General features: G+C 43.3%; 1 protein-coding gene across 5 annotated transcripts in view; it reads left to right on the top strand.

Annotated features, from left to right (window-relative positions):
- Window positions 1-23,116, top strand: part of Ebf2 (EBF transcription factor 2) — a 194,960-nt gene that overhangs the window by 165,563 nt on the left and 6,281 nt on the right. For 2 of the 5 annotated variants that reach the window (XM_038310097.1, XM_038310095.1), the window contains exons 11-15: window positions 11,075-11,163; window positions 12,535-12,600; window positions 12,683-12,860; window positions 13,270-13,272; window positions 15,131-15,316. In XM_038310097.1, the coding sequence (XP_038166025.1) occupies window positions 11,075-11,163; window positions 12,535-12,600; window positions 12,683-12,860; window positions 13,270-13,272; window positions 15,131-15,316 (522 nt within the window). The remainder of the gene's footprint in view (window positions 1-11,074; window positions 11,164-12,534; window positions 12,601-12,682; window positions 12,861-13,269; window positions 13,273-15,130; window positions 15,317-23,116) is intronic. The other 3 variants (XM_038310098.1, XM_038310096.1, XM_038310099.1) reach the window with 2 other exon arrangements.

Raw genomic sequence — 23,116 nt, 5'->3', positions numbered from 1 at the left:
GTTTATGTATATGTATGTGTGTGTGGTATGTGTATATGAAATATGTGTGTCGTGTGTGTGTTTATGTGTATGTATGTGTGTGTGTAGTATGCAGAAGCTTGTATGTCATGGAGCACAGGAGGTGAAAAGATAACGATGTGGAGTTAAAGCCCTCTCCTTTAAGTTTTACATAGGTTCCAGGGATTAAGCTCAGATTGCTAGGCTCTCCCCACAAGGCCTTTACCTGCTGACACCCTGCAACCCTTACCCCTACTTTGCAAAGTCTTGCAGCTCTTCTTTGCACCATTTTTCTAACCTAAAGAAAAATGAGGGGTCTAGGGGATGCCTCAGTCATTGAAGTGCTTGCCAGGAAAGCCTGAGAAGCTGAGCTGGACCTCCATCACCCACGTGAGAAAGCCAAGCATGATGGTGGGTACTGGTAATCCCAGCGCTGAAGAGCTGAGGCAGGAGGATCCCTGGAACTTAGTGGGCATCCACTCTAGTTGAATCAGGTCCAGGGAGAAATTCTATCTCAAAAATAAATAAATGAATGAATAAATAAAAATAAAAGTGGAGGAACAATCAAGGAAGATACTGAGGTCAACCTCTGGCCTCATGCGCATGTCCACACATGTGTACTTTCACGCACAGAACCATGTGCACACTCAAGTGAGATCTGCCTACTTTAAAGGGAGGATGAAGTCATTTTTGTCCATAAGGGTAATTATGCATGGAGCTATAAAACACAGCCACTATGGCAAGCATCTGGCGGGAGATGCCTGGTCCGGATGGCTTCTTCCCTCCTTGATCTTTGATCAGAGTGAGTCTTCTTGTCTGTAAGATGTGAATCCTTTCTGAAAAACTTGCCACCGTGTGCCTTCAATCTGTCTGGATGATGCAAGATCACCGCTGCTCGGGAGACAGGGAAAGGGACGGTCTGAGAGCCTGGCCTTGGCAGGGAGGGGTCAGTGGCAAGCAGGTGGGGGGTCGCAGGTGGACGGAGAAGCAGAAGAGACCAAAGGTCCCAGCTGGTCAGGCTGTGTACAGATGCGTGGCAAGGTGTGCAATTAAAGCTCAAAGTGACAGCGGAACTGAGGGTCCCGTGGAAAGGCAAGGAGCTCGTGTCGTTAACCCTCTGTCCCCCAGAGCTTCTTTAGCAGAAGCCCCATGTGTTGAGTAAATACAGCCGTTCGTTATTTGTGAGCAAGTTCCCATCAGCAGGAAGAGGTGGCAGCTGGGAGGAGAGATGGGTAACTGTACCCCCTCAAATCATATCCCAGACAGCCTGCTCCAAAAGGCTCTGTGGAGGTGTGGGGTCCCCCCCCAATAAAAACGCACCAGGCAGATGCGAAAGCTTGATCTCGGATGTTAATAGCACATCCATTTTATCTTTCATTTTCCCCCTTCATAACTTTATCACAGGGGAAAAAAAATCCCATCAAAGAAATGAATCTGATTTTCAGTTTAAAACATCCAGTTCAGACATCAAAAAACCGGCCTGAGTACAATTAATCCCTGCTCAAACTGGAAACCAGTTGGATCAACAGCCCTCTTGGTGGCCTGCGCTTTTATAGAGTTGCCTGTACCCCCAGCCCTTGTGAAAGGCAGTTGCTTCTTCAGCGCAGTCTAAGGAGTGATGTGCCCCCTGACAGACTCAGGCTAGGAAGCTGTTGCTTCACGAGAGACCGCCCAGCTCTTTAATGGACTGGTGCTCTCCGCTATAATATTCCGAGTGCGAGCTGCGGAGCTCACACGCTCGTAACTGCTGCCTGGTGGCATTTAGGTTTATGCTTGAAATTTATCTTTAATTTTTACAGTGGTCTCCTTAACCGTGTATATTACTCCCTTCTTCAAACAATCTGTCTTGCGACTGTGCTTTCTCTCGAAACCAAAGCGTAATTAAATATTAAATTAATATTTCATTTGAAATTAAATATCAAAGGCTTCCATCTAATCTTTCTCTCGTGCATTTTTGGTTCCCCTGTGTTCTTGCTCCTGTGTCCACAAAGGCAGGTGCCACCTCTGAGTAATTCACTCTGGTTTTGTCTTTATTCCTTTTATTCTTTTTTTTTTTTTTTTTGATTCCTGTGGCTCAGTGTTTGCTACATTGACTCAAACGGCCGCTAGAGGAGACTTCCCTGTGTCTTCAAGTTTAAGGCGGCACAACTCAACAGCTTATATCTGAAGGGGTCCTCAATTTTATTTTTCAGAGCATGTCACTAACTCAAATAAATGAGATCCTTAGAGTCATAAGCTGCAAGGGGCCTTTGAGAGCAGCAAGTCCACCCATGTTCAGAGAAATCTCCCAAAGTCTCTCCTGGCCAAGCAGCAGGGTGAGGATGGTGTCACTGGCCACTGCTGATATCTAAAGCAGATTCTGTGATAGAGTTATATTTGAAAAACCTATCTCTTCTGCAGTAGAGTTAGATGTGCAAAACCTGCCTCAGGAGCATCAGCGTCCTGGATTAACACAGTCTGGGTATCCGCAATCTAAAAATTTGAAATTGGAAGTGTTCCAAAAATCCTAAATGTTTTGTGCATGGACACGATGCTGTGAGTGGAAATTTCCACACCTGACATCCCATTACGGATCCCAGTCAAAACGCAGGTGTGATAAAAATGCTGGATAAAACCTTACTTTCGCACTACATATCATAATATGTATAAAATGCAAAAAAGTTCATGACATATGTAGTCTCATCTCCAGCTATCTAATTATAAATATGCAAAAAATTCAAAATCTGAAATACTTTCAGCTCCAAGCATTTCAGATAAGGCATATTCAACCCATATAACTTTGACTGTTCAACATATTCAGACATTTGACATCTTAACATTTGTTAAGAGGTCAGGAACAGGGAGAACCCGCGTGATGGAAGGCAGACTTCGCTGGGATCAACAGGTAGGGTCAATGGACATTGAAGGCATGGGAGCTGAAGGAAAGGAGGAGGAGAAGTTCTAAGGTGGCATGAGGCCAGACACTTTCCTCAAGACTTCTGAAGTCCCCGCAAAGCTGGGCTGTCCATCTTTCTTTCTGCTCTGCTAGGAGAGTTTCTCTCCAGGACCAAGGCAAAGATCAGAGATGCTCAATGAATCCTTCCTTCCTGTGTGTCCAAAGTTGACCCATCTTTGTCTTGCAGCCAGGTCACATATAGTCTAGTTTTCTTTGGCTTTGTGTTTTTGGAACAAAGAGCAAGATTCTTTTCAAGTATTTTCTTTATTCTTGGAGGGAGTTGGGATTTGGAACTGGGGCCGTGAGGTCCTTTCATTCTTGGGGGCTGTCCCCCTCTGTGTTCCATGGGCTCTGTGAGCATCTTATCTAAGGCAAGACCATTCTCTGCAGATGTGGATGCGGGCACACAGCTAAGTACAGAACTCCTGCCTTCCATCGCCTTTCCACACTCATAGGCTGTGTATGATTCTCGGATCTGCGGGCAGACAGTGCTGAGTGAAAGCCAGGCCAGGACTATGATTCACCAGCAACCCTGAGCGGCAGGCAGACTGGCCACTCAGCTCCCTTTCTCATCAACCACCCTTTTCTCTCCTCGATTCTTACAACTCCACAAATAACTTCCATTGTGCCATCTTTGGGTTTATACTCTTAGTGGTCAAGGCACAAGTGAGTTCTCTCTTAAAAAGACTTACTTTTATTTTTAGTTGTGTGTATATTGGTGTGCCCATGAGAATATGTGGGTACCCACTGAGGTCAGGGGAGGATGTGAGATCCCCTGGAGCTAGAATCACAGGTGGTTGTGAGCTGCCTGGTGTGGGTGCTCGGAACCAAACTCTGGTCCTCTGGAAGAACAGGAAGTGTTTTTAACCACTGAGTCATCTCTCAAGCCCCAGGAATGACTTATTGTAATGTCAATGTTCTGTTGAGGAGTTCTTTCCAGAAAACCAAGAAACAATTCTTTGTCCATGTTCATCAGTGCTGTTGTATTTGGGGGAAGCAGAAGTAGAACAAAAGCTGGGGAAAGTCTGATCTGATACTTATCTCTTTTCTGAAGATATGAAAATATAAAAATCATATAGAATATATGTATGTCATCAGTCCTTTGGGAGAATTAGTCTTGAGTACTAGCCAGCTTCCTGTTTGTTTATGAGTGGTTCCCACATAGATATTTTTAGTTAAATACTATTTACTTAAAAAGAAACCTTTGCGCACATTTCTTAAAGTTTGTATCTCTTTGTTGGGCCCAAGATGTGTAAGGAAACTCATATATTATACTCTCAGTCAAAATGAGAAATGACACGGAAGATCCAGGCTCTCAGGAGATGTGTTATGAAATCTCAAGGTATTGATGAAAGTTTTTCATGGCTGATCCAAATGGGATTTAGACTCTGTGGCAGTTGAATTGTGTGTTATTAAACTCCTTAAGCAAACCCGAAGGATTCCCAGTGGAGGATTAAGACATTCTATGTATAGCAAAGGCAGAATTCTCGTGTCGGAGTTTTCTCTATTGAATCCCCCCTTGATTAGCTTCTGTAATATTTAACTTCATGCCATGCTGTAATTATTTAATAAAAGGTAAATATAAATTATACTTCAGTGGGAGATATGACCTTTTACCTTAATGTTATATTCTAAGGAAAGGCATAGGTAAACAGAACCTATAGGCTGAAGCATATTTTTATTTGACTCTATTCTTGTCTTGCCAGCACATCTCTGTGTCCCTGTCAGCCAGAGCATTGGCAGAGCTTCACAGCATCCCACACTCCATGTGGTAGGGGAGGTCGTAAATTTACAGGGATGATGGCAGTTAATGACCTGCTAGGTCCTTCGAGACAGTCTTGGTGCTGGTCTTGGGCACCTCATTAGCTAATTGAGATTTGCCTGGCTCACCTCGGGTCCCAAAGCCAGGGAACACCCAGGGAGGTGGAGAGAAAGAGTGTGAAGGGGAGGATGGGGTTCTAGGTAGAGCCAGAGGAGTCAGTTTGGAACCAAAGTAGATGCTATTCAAATTCAACCTTGCAGCGTGGAAGTCTGAGGTGGTCCGATGCTTTTTCTAATGGTTTGGTGTCTGTAAAAAGATCGAGTGGGTTTTATTTCATGATTTCTATTTCAGTGTGTGCTGGATTCAGTGAGACTGACGATCCTTGTGTCTGGTCGTTTTCAGCCTGTTAGGGAAAACAATGGGGATAAAAGTGTGCTAAACTCCATTCAAGAGACTGTTGCATGTGCTAATGAGAGAACCCAGATTCTAGCAGGAAGACTGAGGAGAAAGGCTAGATGCAGGAGGCTAGGGTGGCGGGATGCCACACTGCTCTCCTGTGAGGAAGTGTGAGCCTGCCCCAGCGCTTGAATATACCTGGTATAGAAAGGCAAGGCGGGTAGGAAGAAAGACCGGAAGTCAGCCTTCTTACCTTTCCCTTCCGCGTGCCTCCCGCGCTTTATGAGCGCACGCGTGTCTATGACTTCAGTTGTCTCCGAGTAAGACGATCGGTGTGTTGTCTAAGAAGCAGTGCAGAGCTCACGTGAGATGAAGCCATGGCTAATTCTGAGGATTTCGCCGGGAGTCTGTTTGCCCTGCAGCATCAAGCAGCTATTGTGTTTGCTGGTTGATACCAAATGGTGCTGCTTTTTCGCTCTTGGTGGCTGCAAAGTCAGGTGGCCCAGGCAGGCTCCTCAGCCATCTGTGGTCCTTTCCTTGAAGCTGGGGAGGAAGCACAGACTGCAGACGGAGGAACGCTGTGCTTGCCTGGCAGGAAAAGTTAATAGTACGCGTTTGAGAGTTCGAGAAGCCAGCGTTCAGATCTCATCTTTGCCGACTCTCACCGCATTTAGCACAGGGACAGAGCCCATAGGATGGCAGCGAGGGTTAAGGGGCTAACGTGGGAAAGGGACTTTGCCAAATGTTAGCCTTGTAGTGACCCTTCAGAGTGCTCTGATAGTGGCAACAGCAATTACCACCATTGCATAATCAAGCCAGTTGCGGATCATCTGTGAACCAGGCTTCTACAACGGTTGGCACTGTAAGGTTAAGTGGGAAAACTTTCACAGGATGATGTTAGCTCTGCAGCTAGCTCTTCTTACCTGCGCTCTGGATAAGAGGGAGCTCTGAGTGCAATTCTATCATACACCTCCCACCCCAAAATATGTGGGGGACACTTTTAGAAAAAAAAAAGGAAGAAAATCACAGACGTAATATATTTGTTATTTTCCTCATTGTCGGGACAAAGCACCTTGCAAAAGCAACTCAAAGAAGGACGAATTTATGTAGGCTCCGAGTTTGGGGGTACAGTCCCTCGAGGCAGGGGCAGTGCAGTGGTGGGAATGGGAGGCAAAAGGATCCCTTGTCTCTACAGTTAGGATGTAGAAATAAACACCAGAACTCAGCTCACTTTCTTCTTTTAATTCAGCCCGAGACTCCAGCCCCTGGGATGGTGATACCCACATGCTGGGGAGGTTTCCTCTCTTTCAGGAAATACCCTCATAGACATACCCAGGAGTGTGTCTCCTAGGTGACTCCCAGCTGGCAATCAAGATGAACTATTATTGCACATGCTGTTGCTGCTGTTGGAGCTAGGCTAGAGTTGTTGGCATGATGAGGACTTTGTGCCATGTGCTCGTATGTGTAGGGTTGCTTTGGAGGATGTATGGAAGCTGGGCTTGAGATTGCTTTGGAAAAGAATAACATTAGAAATAGAATAAGGGGTGGAGAGATGGTTCAGTCGTTAAGAGCGTGTACTGCTCTTGCAGAGGACCTGAGTTTGATTCCTATCAACTACATCAGGCAGCTTACAACCATCTGTAAGTAAAGCTCTAGGAAGACCTGCCACCTCTGGCTTCTGTGAGCATCTGTGCTCAGTGCACACACTCACATACACAAATGTGCATTTGCCGCGCACATATGCACATACACACACACACACACATGCATGCAAGCATGCACACACATGGTTCATTAAACAAGACAGCAAAGCATTACCAGCTGGTCTTATTAATCAATGAGCTGCAGGTTTAGTGAGAGATCTTTTCTTGAAAAATAAGGTGGAGCGTAATAGAAGATAATAAAAATTCTGGCCTCCACCTGAACATAAAAACACACACACATACACACAAACACACACATGTACATATACAACACACACGTACATATACCACACACACATAATATACAGCCACACACACAAACACATGTATAGATACCATACACACAGTATATATATCACACACACATATACTGTCATACACAAAAACACATGCATGAATATCATATACACATGGACATATACCATCACACATACACATGTACACATACGTTTAACACAAAAGCATACACATACCACACACCTACACACACCTACCATAGTATGTAACCATATTAAATACTTTGCCACTTAGACAAATTGCATAACAAAAGCGACTTAAAGGAGGAGGGATTTATTTTGACTGTGGATTCAGAGTCCACCAGGGCAGGGAAGGATGGCTCATCCTGTATTGCCAGGAGTGGGAGGCATCAGGCGGGAAGCAGACATGGATGTCCCCTTTAAGTCTCTCCTCCAGTGAGCAGCATCCTAGGCTACAGTCCCACAGGTCCAACAACCTGCCAAAACAGTGCAACAGTTAGGGACTAGGTGTTCAAATGGGAGAGTCTTCAGAGGACACTTCACATTCAAACCATAATAAAGTGTTCTTGAGTAAAAGAGAAAAAGAAATTTCTATTAGGTCAGAGAATGGACCAGTGGTGGTGCATGCTTTTAATCCCAGCACTCAGGAGGCAGAAGCAGGTAAATCTCCAGGATCAGGGTCAGCCTGGTTACAGAGTGAGTTCCAGGACGCAGAGAAACCCTGCCTCAAAAAACGAAACTGAAAAAAGAAAAGTGGAACGTATCAAGCACCTCACAAAAAAGTAGAAATTAAAATGGTATCGATATAAGAAAAAAATCATTAACCTCACTAATGAATAAAGAATTATCAGTTGAAATTAAAAAATAATTATAAGCTAAAATAATTAAATGCATAGTGGGAGGGAGTATAAATTTACATATCCTTCCAGGGAGTGATTTGATAGTATGTGTGAAAAGCCTTAAATATAAATCATAATTTTTGGTCCAGTAATTCTAATTTTTGGCATTTTCTGATGGAAGTAATTAAAGTTATGCACAAATGATAATTATTGCTTTGGTTTTTATAATCGTGAGAAATTAGGATCACATTAAACGCCCAAATTAGGAAGCCATTTAAATAAATTATAGACTGTGCTATGGAAAATATGCAGGAATTTAAAATATTGTTATAAAAGAATACTTAAACAGCAGAGGGGAAGCTCATGGCACACAGTATTACTAGGTGGGTTGAAGCAGGTGCTGTCACAGGATAAATCAACTTTCTCAGAGAAATTTTAAGTACGTGTGTTTAAATCTGGAAGGATATAAGCCAAGGTGGTAATCCTGAGCATCCCATTTTCTGTCACCCAAATGGAAATACTTGAATTATTCTCTTTATTAAAATAGGAGTAGAATTTTATTGTATAAAATTCAGCTAGTACAAAGAAGTAGAAAGTGAAAATACTCCATCCTGTTCCATTAATTCAACGTTTAAAAAGATACTTTAGTTAATTCTTGGAGAATTTCTTACAATGTATTTGGATTATGTTCACCTCCCCTCCCTCGTTGTTCCCCCAACGTCTCTCACATTCTCTCCCTACCTCCCCACCACCTCTCAGCTTCTTGTCCTTTTCTCTTTAAAATAACCCGCTGGATCCAATCTGTGCTGTCTTGAATACGCACAGGTGTGGGGCCGTACGCTGGAGCGTGGTTGACCTGCCAGGAACCACACTCTTAAAGAAGTCACTATCTGTCTATAGCTCCTCAGCTACGGGGTGGGGTGAGGACTTGTGGAGCCCTTCCCTCCTCCGGGTTGACCAGCGTGATGTTCAGGGCTTGGCTGGAAAACACAGCTGCTGGGAGTGTATGAGTACGATGATTCCATTGTGTCCGGGAAACACTGGCTCTTACAATCCTTCTGCTACCTTTTCCTCTGTAGTTCCTGAGCCTTACAGGGAAGACACGAGATAAAGACATCCCGTTTACAGATGACACTTACCCTCTACGCTTTGACTGGTGCTTCAGCCACCTTACAAAGAAGCTTCTCCGACAAGAACTGAGAGCTCTATTACTCTAGGGATAGAGAGATAAGGGTTTAGAGGACATTCGATAGAATATAAGTTCAGCCAAACCATGGTATAAAAAAAGTAGTAGGTTTACTCCAAGGCCAAGAGCATCCCAACTATGGGTTTTTGGCCAGATTACGGCACCAAGCATGTGTTTCCTATAGCAGAATAGACCAGAAATAGAAAGTGGTTGGTAACCCTTACAACATTCTTGCCACTATTGCACCCAGTGGCCTATCTTCCACTCTGGATATTACTATAGTAATAATAGGCTTCACAGATGGCAATACTGTTGATTGCTTCCTCCTCACCATTCCCCGACCAGACTACATAGCACCTTCAATGCTATAAAGCTAGCCAATAGGGAGGAAGCATCCCAACTTGCTTTCTTCATGACCTATTACCAAAGTCCATAGTGTCCTGAGCAATAGGGTCTTACCATCAAATTCTGGTGGGCAACTGAGAGCAAAGGCAACAGCCTGTATTGTTTGGGGTATCTAAGCCTGGTTGTTTCTGAAGTGGTAGGTTTATGTGTGATTTTATTTTTTTCAAAGTAATTAATGATTTATAATTTTTTTAAAAGAAAGGGTATCATTTGGTAGCCTAATAACAACAGGTGTTTATAAAATATGTATGGAAAGAGGAAAAATTTAAAATATGCTCCCCTGTGTTTGCTGTTGCCTAACAAGAGTGTGAGAAATTGTTATTTTATTTTTTATATTTTTTTGCCTTTGCTTTGGTCATGTATTAATTTTAAAATCTTAAAGTCTCGCCGGGCGGTGGTGGCACACGCCTTTAATCCCAGCACTCGGGAGGCAGAGGCAGGCGGATCTCTGTGAGTTCGAGACCAGCCTGGTCTACAAGAGCTAGTTCCAGGACAGGCTCCAAAGCCACAGAGAAACCCTGTCTCGAAAAACCAAAAAAAAAAAAAAAAAAAAAAAAAAATCTTAAAGTCTCAACAGAAGGAAAGGAAGGAGGAAGGAAGATAAGGGACCGACTCTGGAAGACTCTTTAAACTAGGAGAAATGCCACGTTACAACATCCCATTGCTCACTGACTTGTGTTATAGTTACCAAGTTAAATGTCTATCCTATGTCAGGCTCTGTTGTTAGTCATGTGACACCATCGTGAGACAAAATAAATGCAGCTCCCCTGAGCCTTCCGAGGCTGTGTGGAGGGCCTGACCCTCCGGGAAAGCATCAGTAGTCACATAATTTCAATAAGAAAAGTGTAGCTTGCATTAGAATAGTGTCCTTGAGAGTAATATCAAACATAAATGCAAATATTTAAGAGAATGGTTAAGAAAGGGGAATATTAGAAGGGTAAATAGATGAGAATATTTACTTGGGAAAGAGAAGCAGAAGGAGAGAAAGGAAAATGATGCAGAAGAAGTTCATTGTCTTTCTAAGACTGAGTTGGACTGGGGTGTGGCTAAGTGGTAAAGTGCTTGCCTGGCGTGCACAAGGCCCTGGGTTCAAGCCCCTGGGATTGAAAAAGAAAGATGAGAAGGAGATAAAGGAAGGAGGGAAAGAGGGAAAGGAAGAAAGGGAATGAAGGGGAGAGGAAAATGAAGGAAAGAGAAGGAGAAAGGGAAAGGAGAGAGGAAGGAAGGAAGGAAGGAAGGAGAGAAGGAAGGAAGGGAAGAACTAAAGAAGGGTAGAAGACAGAAGTTAATTGGCACATGACTGGCTGTGTCTGGCACATGGCTGGCTCTGATGACGTGAGCACAAGTGGTGGATTTAAGGGAGCTGTGTTTAAGGCAGAGACGTTGAAACTTGGACTTGTTATTTTAATGGTAAATGGAGACTTACTACAAATTCCAAACTTCTGTGTGAATTAACCAGTGTCAACAACACAATCCCCTAACTGGTTGTAACACCATGAATTAAGTCTTAGAAGGCATCAAAACTCTTCTAATACCCGTGAAGGATTTCATAGTCCAGGTGTGTACTCAAAAAAACAACGCCTTTGTCTTTCAGCCTTAAATGAACCCACTATAGACTATGGCTTCCAGAGACTGCAGAAAGTTATCCCAAGGCACCCAGGGGACCCCGAGAGGTTAGCCAAGGTAAGGTTGCTGGGAATTGACAGGTGAACATCTTTTGGTAGACACTCAGCAAATTCAGACAAAACCATTTGAAATCAAAATCATTCGAGTTCCATTAAAATTAATTAAGCCTTGAAACTGGCTATGCTTTAGATAACAATATGAACATAAGGTTTCTGCTAATTTTGAAATACATTATGTTTAATATCTGACGGAATGTGAAACCTGAAAGTTTGGTCTCATAAAACAGACATGCTACAAGAATAGCCAGCTTATAAAACACTGCCAACTGTGTAAAGACAAATATTTGCACCCTTGCTTAAAAGTGTGAGTTTCACTCCTGTGTATTTAAGCAGAATTTTTATTTAGCACTAACCGCTGCGAATCGTCAATCTACAGGCAGCCATTCATGGAAGGCCTACTGTGTACACAAGAATTTAATGATGATAAAATAACCCCTTTCAATGAATGGGATCATTTGTGAATGAACTTGTTCAGAAAACTTCACCTTAAACCTGGCTCGTGACATCATCATTCTTTACCTAGAAATAAGCTCATTTAGTGATTCCATTTGACTAAAGAGAAACTGCCAGTTTTTCAAATTATATTTGTGCTTCCAACGTGCAGTTTATGAAATGACATGCTCTTTATTCTATATTCGGATAAAAAGCCAAATGCCAGTGACTTCAACAACAGACCCTTCTTTTCCTCCGGGAAATACTCAGCCCCATGAAGTCAGATGATACCTGGACAGCTGTTGAGTAACAATTTAAAACGTCATAAATAAAACATAATACAGAATGACAACAAGAAAATCCCCACAAAAAAAAACAGGAGGTGGGAAAGGGAGAAGGGGAGGGGGGCAATTAGTGACTGCTAATTCTTTCTGGCTAAGATGAACAAGAGGAAGTACTATCGAAAGAATTCATCTCTATCAGAAAAAAATTTTGAGTAGGTATTGGCAAGGGAATTTCAGTGCTCTGTCAACTCCTTGGCAAGCAATTAAAGTCAGGCCCGTCAATCACATAAAGACCATCTGATTAATTAAGAGTACCAGGATTTTTAAATACAGTGACCTCAAAGTTGTTTTCAGTAGAATAGACAAGATTACCAAGACAAGACAAAGACAAGACTACTTTGGCCTCAGTTGGTGGGTGTTCTGAGTAGCATGAATTGTTGTGGAGCCATTCTATAGCGGTGTGTTTCTACAGCTACCCATCTATAGAATCTGTAAATGTGATTAAATCCTGTTCATCAAACCCAATATCAAATCCAAACTTCATGGTCATTACGTTTGGAGGCAATATGTGGACTTTCCGTTTTCATCTATAAGTTTCCGGTTTGCCATCTGGGACTTTATCAATTGCACCCATCCCATCTTTTCTTTCTCAGGAAATGCTATTGAAAAGAGCCGCGGACCTAGTGGAAGCCCTGTATGGCACCCCCCACAATAACCAGGTTAGATACGTGCGTCTGACACTCTGTTGTGTTTGACTTTTGATTCTGGATACAGTGCTCACCCCAGTGTGCCTTTCTGTAGGACATCATTTTAAAGCGTGCTGCAGACATTGCAGAAGCCCTGTACAGTGTCCCCAGGAACCCCAGTCAGATTCCAGCTCTCTCCAGCTCCCCAGCTCACAGTGGTATGATGGGGATCAACTCTTATGGCAGCCAGCTCGGAGTCAGCATCTCAGAGTCCACACAAGGAAATAACCAAGGTACCAACTACCCTTCTGAACCTCAGAATCCAAATCGGGCTTCTCCATCAAAGGCCTCTTCTGCTGGGGTAGGAGGAGTTAGAGGGCACATCGTAAGCTATCCAATGGGGTACGTGCCTAGGTAAACCCCACTATTAGAGATGGGTTATTGAACTATTTCAGGTAGACGGTTATTAGAGTCTGAGCTCTCTGGAAACTAGATAGATTTCTTTGGCCAGAAGTTGTAAAGTTGATTACCATAAGTTACAAAGAGTTTAAGCATATGGAAATGAGGCTTACAGCTATTCGTTGAATTTATTTTATAATAATGCTATGTGATAATGAGATTGAATGATAGAGTGAGCTGATGGTACCATCGATGTTCAGTCCATGCGACTCTTGGTAAACAAGAGCATTGGTGCAGTTTTAGTTGGTAATTTTTATTGTACATTTTCTCATATATTTTATACCTGAAGTCTACCATATGAAGATTTGTTTCAGTGAGGTTGATGTTAAGAGACCCATCTAAGTCTGTTATAAATGGTTCTGTGAGGAAAAATAATTTTTCCAAATAATGTCCTTAATCTTAAGTATTTGTTTCTAATTTTATTCATCCACTATATATATATAATTATGTTTCATTTGATAATTTAGACTGTTTTATAATTTGTTTTGTGTTTGTTTATTGGTCAGTTGGTTTAAATCTTTTGAGGCTCAGACAAGCTCATGTAGTCCAGGCTGGCCTTAAACTCACTATGCAGTCCAGTTTAGCTTTAAATTTGTGGCAATCCTTCTGCCTCAGATTCTCTAGTGCTGTGATTATAAATGTGAGCTCTCATGCCCAGCATTCTTTATAAAAATTATATATGTACATCTATAGAGAAAGATATGTGTATGTGTGTAATATATGTGATGTTTATATATATATATATATACCCATGACACACATATATACACTGTATATAACTATCTATATAATCCATCTACAGATATTTCAGTGCTGAGAACAGAACCCAGGGCCTTGCCTCTGCTAGGCAAGCACTCTACCATTGAGCTGTATTACCAATCTAATCACTCTTAGACATTGTCATCCCCAGAGGTCCTCTGAGGCCAGAGTGCAGCTGACTCTGTGCCAGGCTCTCAGAGTCCTGACAAACTTTTCATCCTTCATGTCGCACATGGCCTCGATGTCTGTCCTTGAGTGCTGACACCTCAGAGCCCTGGATCGGCATAACATAATTCACTGAGCTCCTCAGTGCTTTCTGACTGAAAATACTCCCCAGCCTATCCAGAGGATGGTGATGACTTTGAAGTACCATTTCTAAACTGCTCAGCAGAACACACATGGCCCCAGAAACGTTGCTAGGACACCTTGCTCCACCCCTAGGAAAGATCACATGGTGTGTTACATTTGCAAAATACTAGATTGGCAAGTTTTGAGTAGGATATTAATTCCTTGGGTCCTTTATTTAACCATCTTCAAAAAAAAAATGACTTTGGTGCACAGCATCTGCCCACCTTGGTTTGGCCACTGAACGACGTTCTCAGTGATGGCCATTAGTATCTTGTAGAACTCCAATGTCCATGTCCAGTGAGCTTACGGGCTCCATAGAGGGATGGGCACTAGAGACGCCGAGGGGAGAAAGCTGGTTACGGCAGGGCGGTACACAGCTGTAGTCCCAGCATTCTGAAGTGCAGCAGCAAGGTCAGTACCTCTGAGTCAATACACATCTGTCTGGGATGCGTGTGCTCCAAGCCAGCCACTGACGCATCTTGAGATCCTGTCTCAAAAATCAAATTATAAAATACAGCAAAGCAAAACAGCATGAAGCAACATTAATAGAAGGGAGAGGGAGAACCGGAGGTGTGACCTGTGTAGAGCAAAGAAGTCATCCAAAGCTGAGAGCCGGACTATCAACTCGATAAGGGGATTAAGCTCTGGTGTTCTGTAGCATGGCCAGGTGACAGGAGTTGACAATGGTTTATCGTGAATTCCAAATAGGCAATAGAAATTTTTGAATGCTTCCCGTACCGGGAAGTAATAAATATTTGAGGGGCTCGATGTGCCAGCCACTCCAATGTGATCATTACCCATTGCATGCATATGTCAAAAAGGGGGAGTGGACAGTGACTACTTGTCAATTAAAAATAGAGTCCTGCAAGCAAGCTCCACTTCCCGCCGTTGCTTAGCAGTGGTGGCATTACGATCTGAATGTGAACGAGCACCAGCCATATTTGGCCCGACGGTGGGTACCACTTTGTTTACCTGGCCTGTTTCTTCTGTTGTCAAGGATACATTCGCAACACAAGCAGCATCTCCCCGCGGGGATACTCCTCCAGCTCCACGCCTCAGCAATCTAATTACAGCACCTCCAGTAACAGCATGAACGGCTACAGCAATGTTCCTATGGCCAACCTGGGTGTGCCAGGATCACCAGGATTTCTGAATGGCTCACCCACAGGCTCTCCATACGGAAGTAAGTGACCTTTGCCATCCTTCTGGCACTGTAAGCCTCCCTGAAAGGTCTCACCTGCCAGCCTTTTAGAGGAGAGCTGTGTCCCCACATGGTATGGACATGTGGGAGATGTCTCATCTCTTGATGAAATGTCCTTCCTCTCTTTTGTTCTTTTCTCTTGGCTGGACTTGGACTTCCAGTCTATGCAAGTCCTCCTGGGGAAGGAAGAGGGAACGAAACGATTCCCTTATGCAAAGTACATGTGGCTTACGGGTGTGGAGGAGAGGAATGGAGATTTCATTTGGGCTAATAGTGCCTTTTCACCGAGCATTTTCTTAAAAACACTTTTTAAATGATTTATTTTTATTTTATGTGCATTGGTGTTTTACCTGCATGTATGTCTGTATGTATGAGGGTGTCAGATCCCATGGAACTGGAGTCATAGACACATGAGCTTCCATGTGGGGGCCGGGAATCGAACCCAGATCCTCTCAGTAAGAGCAGCCAGTGCTCTCAACCACTGAGCCACCTCTCCAGCCCCTTCACTGGGCATTTTTCACACACACTAGTTCATTTCAGCCACATGTTACAGGCAAAGCAGTTTGTTGCTGCAGCTACCCTGCTGACCCACTAATACACACTAGAATTTAACAGACCTCGAATTGATGGTATCCCATTTCTGTCACATCCTAATCTGTTATTTTCTTCCATAGTTTCTCACATCTACTCTACATTGGTCACACCCACATCCCATTATCCTCTCTTATCCCCAACCCCTCCCACTAAAGCCTTTCTGCCTTAGAAGTCAGATGCTATTCAGTTTGTTTGTGGACCATTGTGTTCACTTTGGATAGCTCGCTTGAGGGAGGGAGAGGTTTTTGATCAAGGGTAACTTGCCAGTGGCTATATTTCTGGGAAACCATGACCCACCCATAGCTCCTCAGGGAGGAGTGCGACCCTGAACAGGACATCTGTATTGGGCTCTGTTTGACTTTGCGACATGACTCGGTCCTCCATTAAGCACCTCCAGAGAGATGGAAGTTGACTGTGTGGAACAGCTTGCCGGATTGGAACGGAGCCTCTTAGCCTCAATCTATGGCCTAAGCAGCAAAGCCAAGGCCTTGGGAAATTGTGAAAACCCATTTGGGTTGCTTTGGGAGCTCAGCTGGGAACTTACACAATGGTCCCTGGAGCCTGAAAGAGTGTGTGTTTTTCAAACCTACTCAGGGAATACTTGAGGCCAGGGGACATGCCGATGCCGAGAAGCCAAGTGATAGAGTAGAGCGCTCTTGAAACGCTGGCTGTTGTCACAAGGCCTGTGCCTGTCCTCTCCTCACCCAGAGTGGCTCCCTCGTGCCAGAAACAAGGACGTGTCAAGGACAGCACACAGCCCTGTCAGTTACGGCTCAAGCAGCATGTTTTGGGGGCTATTTCTCACTGCCTTCTGACCCTTAGTTCGTGGGCCCACATATTTCGGCGTTATTTCTGAGCTATGCTTTTAAGTCATATAATCAATATTACCCAGTATGGTGGGGACACAGGACCAAGCCACCAAACGCGGCACAGACCCTTTTTTTCTTGTATAACTAACGTGTCCTGTGCGTGTTTCTTGTCACTTGGCCTAGACTCACTGGAGAAGCTTATGGAAATAGGTTGGCGTTGATTGGTTTGTTTTAATTCTACTTAAAAAAAAAATAACCTTTCTTGTTCCAAAAGCATGTGATGGAATGACAATAATCAAATGGGCTGTATGAATGTATAATATGGGAACCAATGGGAAAGCAAGGCAAGGGAGGAAAAATGTATTTAGAATAACTGGATTAACCTAAGGATGGGCACTGGTGCCATTCTATGGGAAGAGCTGTTGTTCCTCAGCTAACAAAATGCTACTGCAGATATTGTTTCCTGTGCCGTGCCTATCTGGTTATGACCTAATTAGGGAACTCAAAAGGCATGGGAACAGTTTAGCCGGCATGACCAGGGGAGGTTTGCCCCACACGTGGTCATGAAGGAGGTGCCTTGTGTGACCACGAGGCTCTCCCTTTAACAGACCCACAAGAAGCATAATGGCACCAGAGAGGGACACCGCATAAACAGAGCTACACACAAATAGTTATTATCGCCACTTTCTCTTTTAAGAGTTGAGGAGTTGATCAATGACCGGCTCCAAGAGTCGTAGTAGGTAAAGGGATCAAATGGGACCACAACACCTGGCACCAGACTCGCAATGCTGGACTTTAAAATTATTCAATAATATGAAGTATTGAGACCACTTACAATGTATCCTTAGGCTGAAGCAGATAGAATTGTTTTCATCTGACCATTCCTTAAATTATTTTATTAAATTTATTTTACTAATGTGTATGTATGTGTACACACACACACACACACACACACACACACACACATATGAATGCCATGACACATGTATGAGATCAGAGGACAGGTTTCAAGAGTTGGTTCTCCCCTCCCATGTCAGTCTTGGGGCATCAGGCCCCTTTACCAAAGAAACCACCTTGCCAGCCACCATCTGGCCAGTTTTGATATTTAGAAATGGCAATTTCTCACGGTTCGGTCAGGTGCGTGTGTATCTACAAGGCTGAGCCTATGAAGCAGTTGTTTTGTAGATTTTAAATGGTTTGCTAATATGTCCACTCCGCAGTGTGTCCTGTGGAGTTAGCAGCGTGTGCGTGGCAGGTGTTCAGCTGGGTATTATTTGCCTCATGTTTCTTACGGGATAATTCATCAAGGACTACCGCATTCTGCCCACTCCGTCAAGTGACTTCAGAAAGGCAGTTACTATACCCCATATCTTTAAGTCACCCATTCAAGTAGGAAGGCAGGATGGTGTCCTGCCCAACAGGGAGGAGCCCTCGGGATACCCCCATCACTCCTGCGGTCCTGAAAGTGACCACTTGCACCTTGAGTTTTGGAGGGAGGGTCTGAGGGAATTGCAGAGTGTGAATGGGATTCCAAATGGCTCCTTCGTTACGATCAGATTTGCCTGGTATAAAATCCCACATCCCCAGTGGAGTTCATTACGATAACACCTGACCTATATTTCTAACCAGCGAGGTCTTCACTTCTCTGGGAAATATTCTTTACAGCCCAGGGGAAAAGATTTCGTCAGTTCAATTGCTTATGTCTGAAAACACAACCCTATGCGGGTTTTTTTTTTTTTCACGATTTTTTCCTTTTTCTAATGAGCCTGATGTGGCTGGACCATGCCATAGGGCACTCGCCAGAGACGTTAAAACAGCAATAGAGGCAACACTCGCGCTCTCTGTCAAGTTTGCCTTGCATCCCAGCCAACACAGAGCCCTGCATCTTCCCTGCGTTTGCTCTCACACTCCTTCAAAAAACAGCCAAACAGATGTTTTCCCAATCTTACACAGAAACTTCACTTCCTGGCGGTGGCTGTGTGTGCCAAGTTCTAGCTCCGCGCGAGTTTTTTTAATGCCTGGATGCTAAGCCCCTGACAATAGGGGGTTCTAATGAGATGCTGACAGACCCCTTGAGTGCCAGCAACTGCCTTGGCTGGATGCGGATGCAAGGGAAGGTCTGTGAGTCCCAGCAGGGGTTAAGCTGGCCAATCAGTACTTGTAAGAAGAAAAGTGATTTTTCCTTAACTCCCAGGGTCACAGAGATTTCTGGGCCAGGCGTGCTTGCCTTTGCTTTGGCCTCTAGCCTCACATGGAAAGGTGTCCAGAGACACTCTCCATTGGAAGTCTGTGATCAGCTTTCCCAAAACGGTGTACTCCACTGTCCCCAAACATGGGCTACTCAACAAGCCTGCAACACCCATGGGGACCATGTCTTCCAAGCAGAATAATCATCGAGCCAACCCAAAGTATGGGACGGAATCCATTCCGGCAGGAATCCAGCCTGCTTCACTGACAGTCCTAGACCATGCCCCAGGCTTTGGTATTTTTGAATTTTCAGAAGTAAATAAGAAGACATTTTTCTTATTGTAAAGCATTAAATGACTCTTATGGAAAATGCCAAACATAGGGAAATAGTTTTTGAAAGAGAGAAGACTCCTTCCTTGAGAAAAGTAAGCTCAACAGCTTGGCGTGTCTTAATTGAATTTCTTTAGTAAAGAAAAAAAAACACAAATTCTACGATAGTAGAATTCTGACTCTAGATGTTTTGAAAAGCTTGTAGGAATGACATGTCATATCTGTGCAGGTATAACCACTGGGTTTTGTTTGGTTTTGGCAGTTCTCTGGGGTCAAACCCAGGGCCTAGTGCCTGCTGGGCAAATGCGCTACTACTGAATGAGATCCTCAGCCCAGCAACCATTAACTTTGAAAATACAGCCGTGTGGTCATGACAGAAACACTTTGGATGCTGTGACTGGGAGCACACGAAAGGAGGGTGGAAGGAAGGCAGACAGATGACTAGCGCCATAGATGGAACTCCAGGCTCTAGGAAGCTCTTTGGCGATACAAACTTAAGTCCTGAGACTGGAAAAGAGGAATTATTAGTAACATTTGTCTTAAAAACTCATTACTGGGGCTGGGGATCTGGCGTAGCAGGTAAGAGTGCTTGCTTTGCAAGCGTGGAGACCTGAGTTCAAATCCCAAGAATCTAGTAAAAAAAAAAAAAAAAAAAAAAAAAAAAACTGCCTGCCGGGTGGTGGTGGCGCACGCCTTTAATCCCAGCACTCGGGAGGCAGAGGCAGGCGGATCTCTGTGAGTTCGAGGCCAGCCTGGTCTACAAGAGCTAGTTCCAGGACAGGCTCTAAAAAAGCTGCAGAGAAACCCTGTCTCGAAAAACCAAAAAAAAAAAAAAAAAAAAAAAAGAAAAAGAAAAAAAAACTGCCTATGATAGTGTGTCTATAACCCCAATACTTTGAGGGAGGTCAGATAGAGACAGGAGGAGGATCTCTGCGGCTTTCTTGCTACCCACTATCCACTTAACTTCAGGTTCAGTGGAAGACTTGTCTCAAGGTATTGATGTAGAGAGAGATAGGGCAAGAGGAAAGATACCATTATCTGGTCCCATGGATGCATAGACATGCACCTCTCCATATACATGAGTACATACATTACAGTTGTCTCTGTCTTTCTCTCCCTCCACCTCCTTCTCATTCTCCATTTCTCTCTCTCCCTCACCTTTTCCCTCTCCTGCTCCCTTCTCCTTCCTCTCTCTCTCTCTCACTCTCTCCCCCCCCCTCTCTCACACACACACTCACAAAATTATCACCATCCTGCTTTTCATAGGAATTTGAGATTTTATCAGTATCTTAGTGTTTCCATTGCTATGATGAAACACTATGACCAAAGGCAGCTTGGGGGAGAAAGGCTGCTTATTGACTTGCTCCTCTTGACCTACTTTATCATAAAGTCCAAGGCATTGGTCCAATGGCAGCATAGCTTCAATTGTCTGGGCCCTCCCACATCCATCATTAATCAAGAAGATGACCCCACAAACTGGCCCACAGGCCAATCTGATGAGAGCATCTTCTCAACTGAGGGTCTGTCTTCCCAAATGACTCTACTACTGTCAAGCTGATAAAAACAAAACCAAAATTGACTAGGACAATTATTCTGCTTTTCTTTTATCAAAGGAATTAACAGAGTATTTTGTTTCCAGGCTGTTAAGAGGACAGTGGACCTTTTGTTAGTGATCCTCTTATTTCTTACCTGCCTCCCCCAAAAGGATATTTTCCCATTTTTTTTAAAAAATATTAGTAGCTTTAATTTCTCCTATATCACAGGTCATATATGTTCATCATAAAAAATTCTGAAAATATGACAAATGGAAGGGACACATTTAAAAATGCTCACAGTTTTGTCAGAGATACCACAGATCAAATGTTGATCACATCTCTTCATGTTTTGCTTCCTGTACTTTCTTCTTTAAGTAGAAGTTGGGTTGATGTATATATTGATGTATGTATTATTGTATAATCTGCTTTGCTCATCCGGGGTATTCCAGCATTGCTAAATATTCTTCTCAAATATTAGTCTAAATGTTTAAGATTCCATTTAATGGACTTAAAATGTTTTGCCCTACTATGGGTCATATATTTCCAACTTCTTATTGCTGTAAAAAGTCCTTGAATTTTCTTCTTTTTTGGTACATTTGTGACCATCCCTTTGAGATTAATTTCTAGAGATTAAATTAGTGGGTCAGATGATATGAACATTTGAACACACTCTTTGTATTGCCAAAGTCCCTCTGGAGGGACCGACTCTCTCCTCAGGAAAGAGCCTGCATGAACTCCCTTGCCTGTTCATCCTTTCTTAGTTTTTATCCATTTAGTAAATGAAAAATAGCATTTTGTTACCATTGATGTTACTGTTTTCTAATTCTTCCATTGGAGTATACTCCTGTTCAGGTCTCTCCGCCATTTTCATTTGTGTTCTTTGACTATTTTCTATTTTTTTTTTCTGTTCTTAATTAACTTACAGCAAGCAACACATTAGCTATCAAGGGCACAGCACTGCTAAATATGCTTTGCAAACTTTGTTCTTGATTTGACATTTGCTTCTCGCGCATATGTGAATCACAGAAGCTTTTCCATTGTGCGTCAACTCTCTTCCGTCTGCTGTGAGTTCGTGGGTCAGAGCGCTGTGCAGGTCACATAACCTTTGAGGCATCTGCTGCCTCTCTCCCAGATTTAGTTTGCAAACAGCTCTGTATCTAATTAGATTTGCTATCACACAGAACCCAAGGAAGAACTCTAAATTTTATAGATTTAATATCACACTAGCTAGTGACTGAACTGTATGCACCAGTTTCCAACAGCATAACATGCACAACCTTCTTTCTGCACCATAGGTCTCATCTCTGACCATGTCCATTTCTGGACCTTGCTTCCCCCAACTCTTTGTCTACCTATTTGTTAGTATAATACAGGGTTTTATTTGCCACATCTTTTAATGTCTAACATCAGTGTTTGTAGTGATGAGGCGAGCAGGCCTGCTTTTTGTCCCACCCAGCTCCCACATGGTTAGCTTTACACCCGAAATAACAACACACAAATTGTATTCATTTAAACACTGCTTGGCCCATGAGCTCTAGCCTCTTACTGGCTAATTCTCACATCTTGATTAACCCATATTTAGTAATCTGTGTAGCACCACGAAGTGGTGGCTTACCGGGAAAGATTCAGCATGTCTGACCTGGTGTCTGGCTCCATGGCGTCTGACCCAGAGAGGAGAGGCATGGCGATTGCCCGAGGCATCTGCCTCACTTCCAGCATCCTGTTCTATCTACTCCACCCACCTATGTTCTAACCTATCAGGCCAAGCAGTTTCTTTATTAATTAACCAATGAAATCATCAGATAGATAGAAGACACACCTACATCAAGTGTTCTCCTTGCCAACAAAACTTTCTAATAGCATGGTTATCGAGCTATATAAAGTTAGAAGTTATGTTGGGTGAAATGCACAGAATTTCTTTAAGACTTGAAGTGTTTTGAGCTATAATTTATGTTGGGCGTCATTTGTCATTTTCACAGAATTTTTGAGAAATGCCTTCGCAAGGGTTTGCACTGGTCAGCTCTGCCACAGCTCTTTTGTGTCACGTGGTGGCTTCTCCTAAGAAGCTGCTGTGACTTGAGCCATATGTAGGTTGAGTCAACATGTTAGGAAGAGTGTTTGTTAGAATGACATACATGCTGGGCATAAGTGGGATGGCGTGTGTGTGTGTGTGTGTGTGTGTACATGTGTGCTTTTGTGTGTACACATTTTATATGTGTGTATGCACATGTGCATTTGAGTGTACATGTGTGCATGCATGAATACATGTGGGTATGCATGTATATGTGTGCATGTGTGAGCATGTGTATACATGAGTTATTTATGCA

Source organism: Arvicola amphibius, chromosome 13, assembly GCF_903992535.2.
Source record: "Arvicola amphibius chromosome 13, mArvAmp1.2, whole genome shotgun sequence".
Lineage (NCBI taxonomy): Eukaryota > Metazoa > Chordata > Mammalia > Rodentia > Cricetidae > Arvicola > Arvicola amphibius.
Note: the sequence above shows the minus strand (reverse complement) of the source record. Positions and strands in the feature narration are given on the sequence as shown.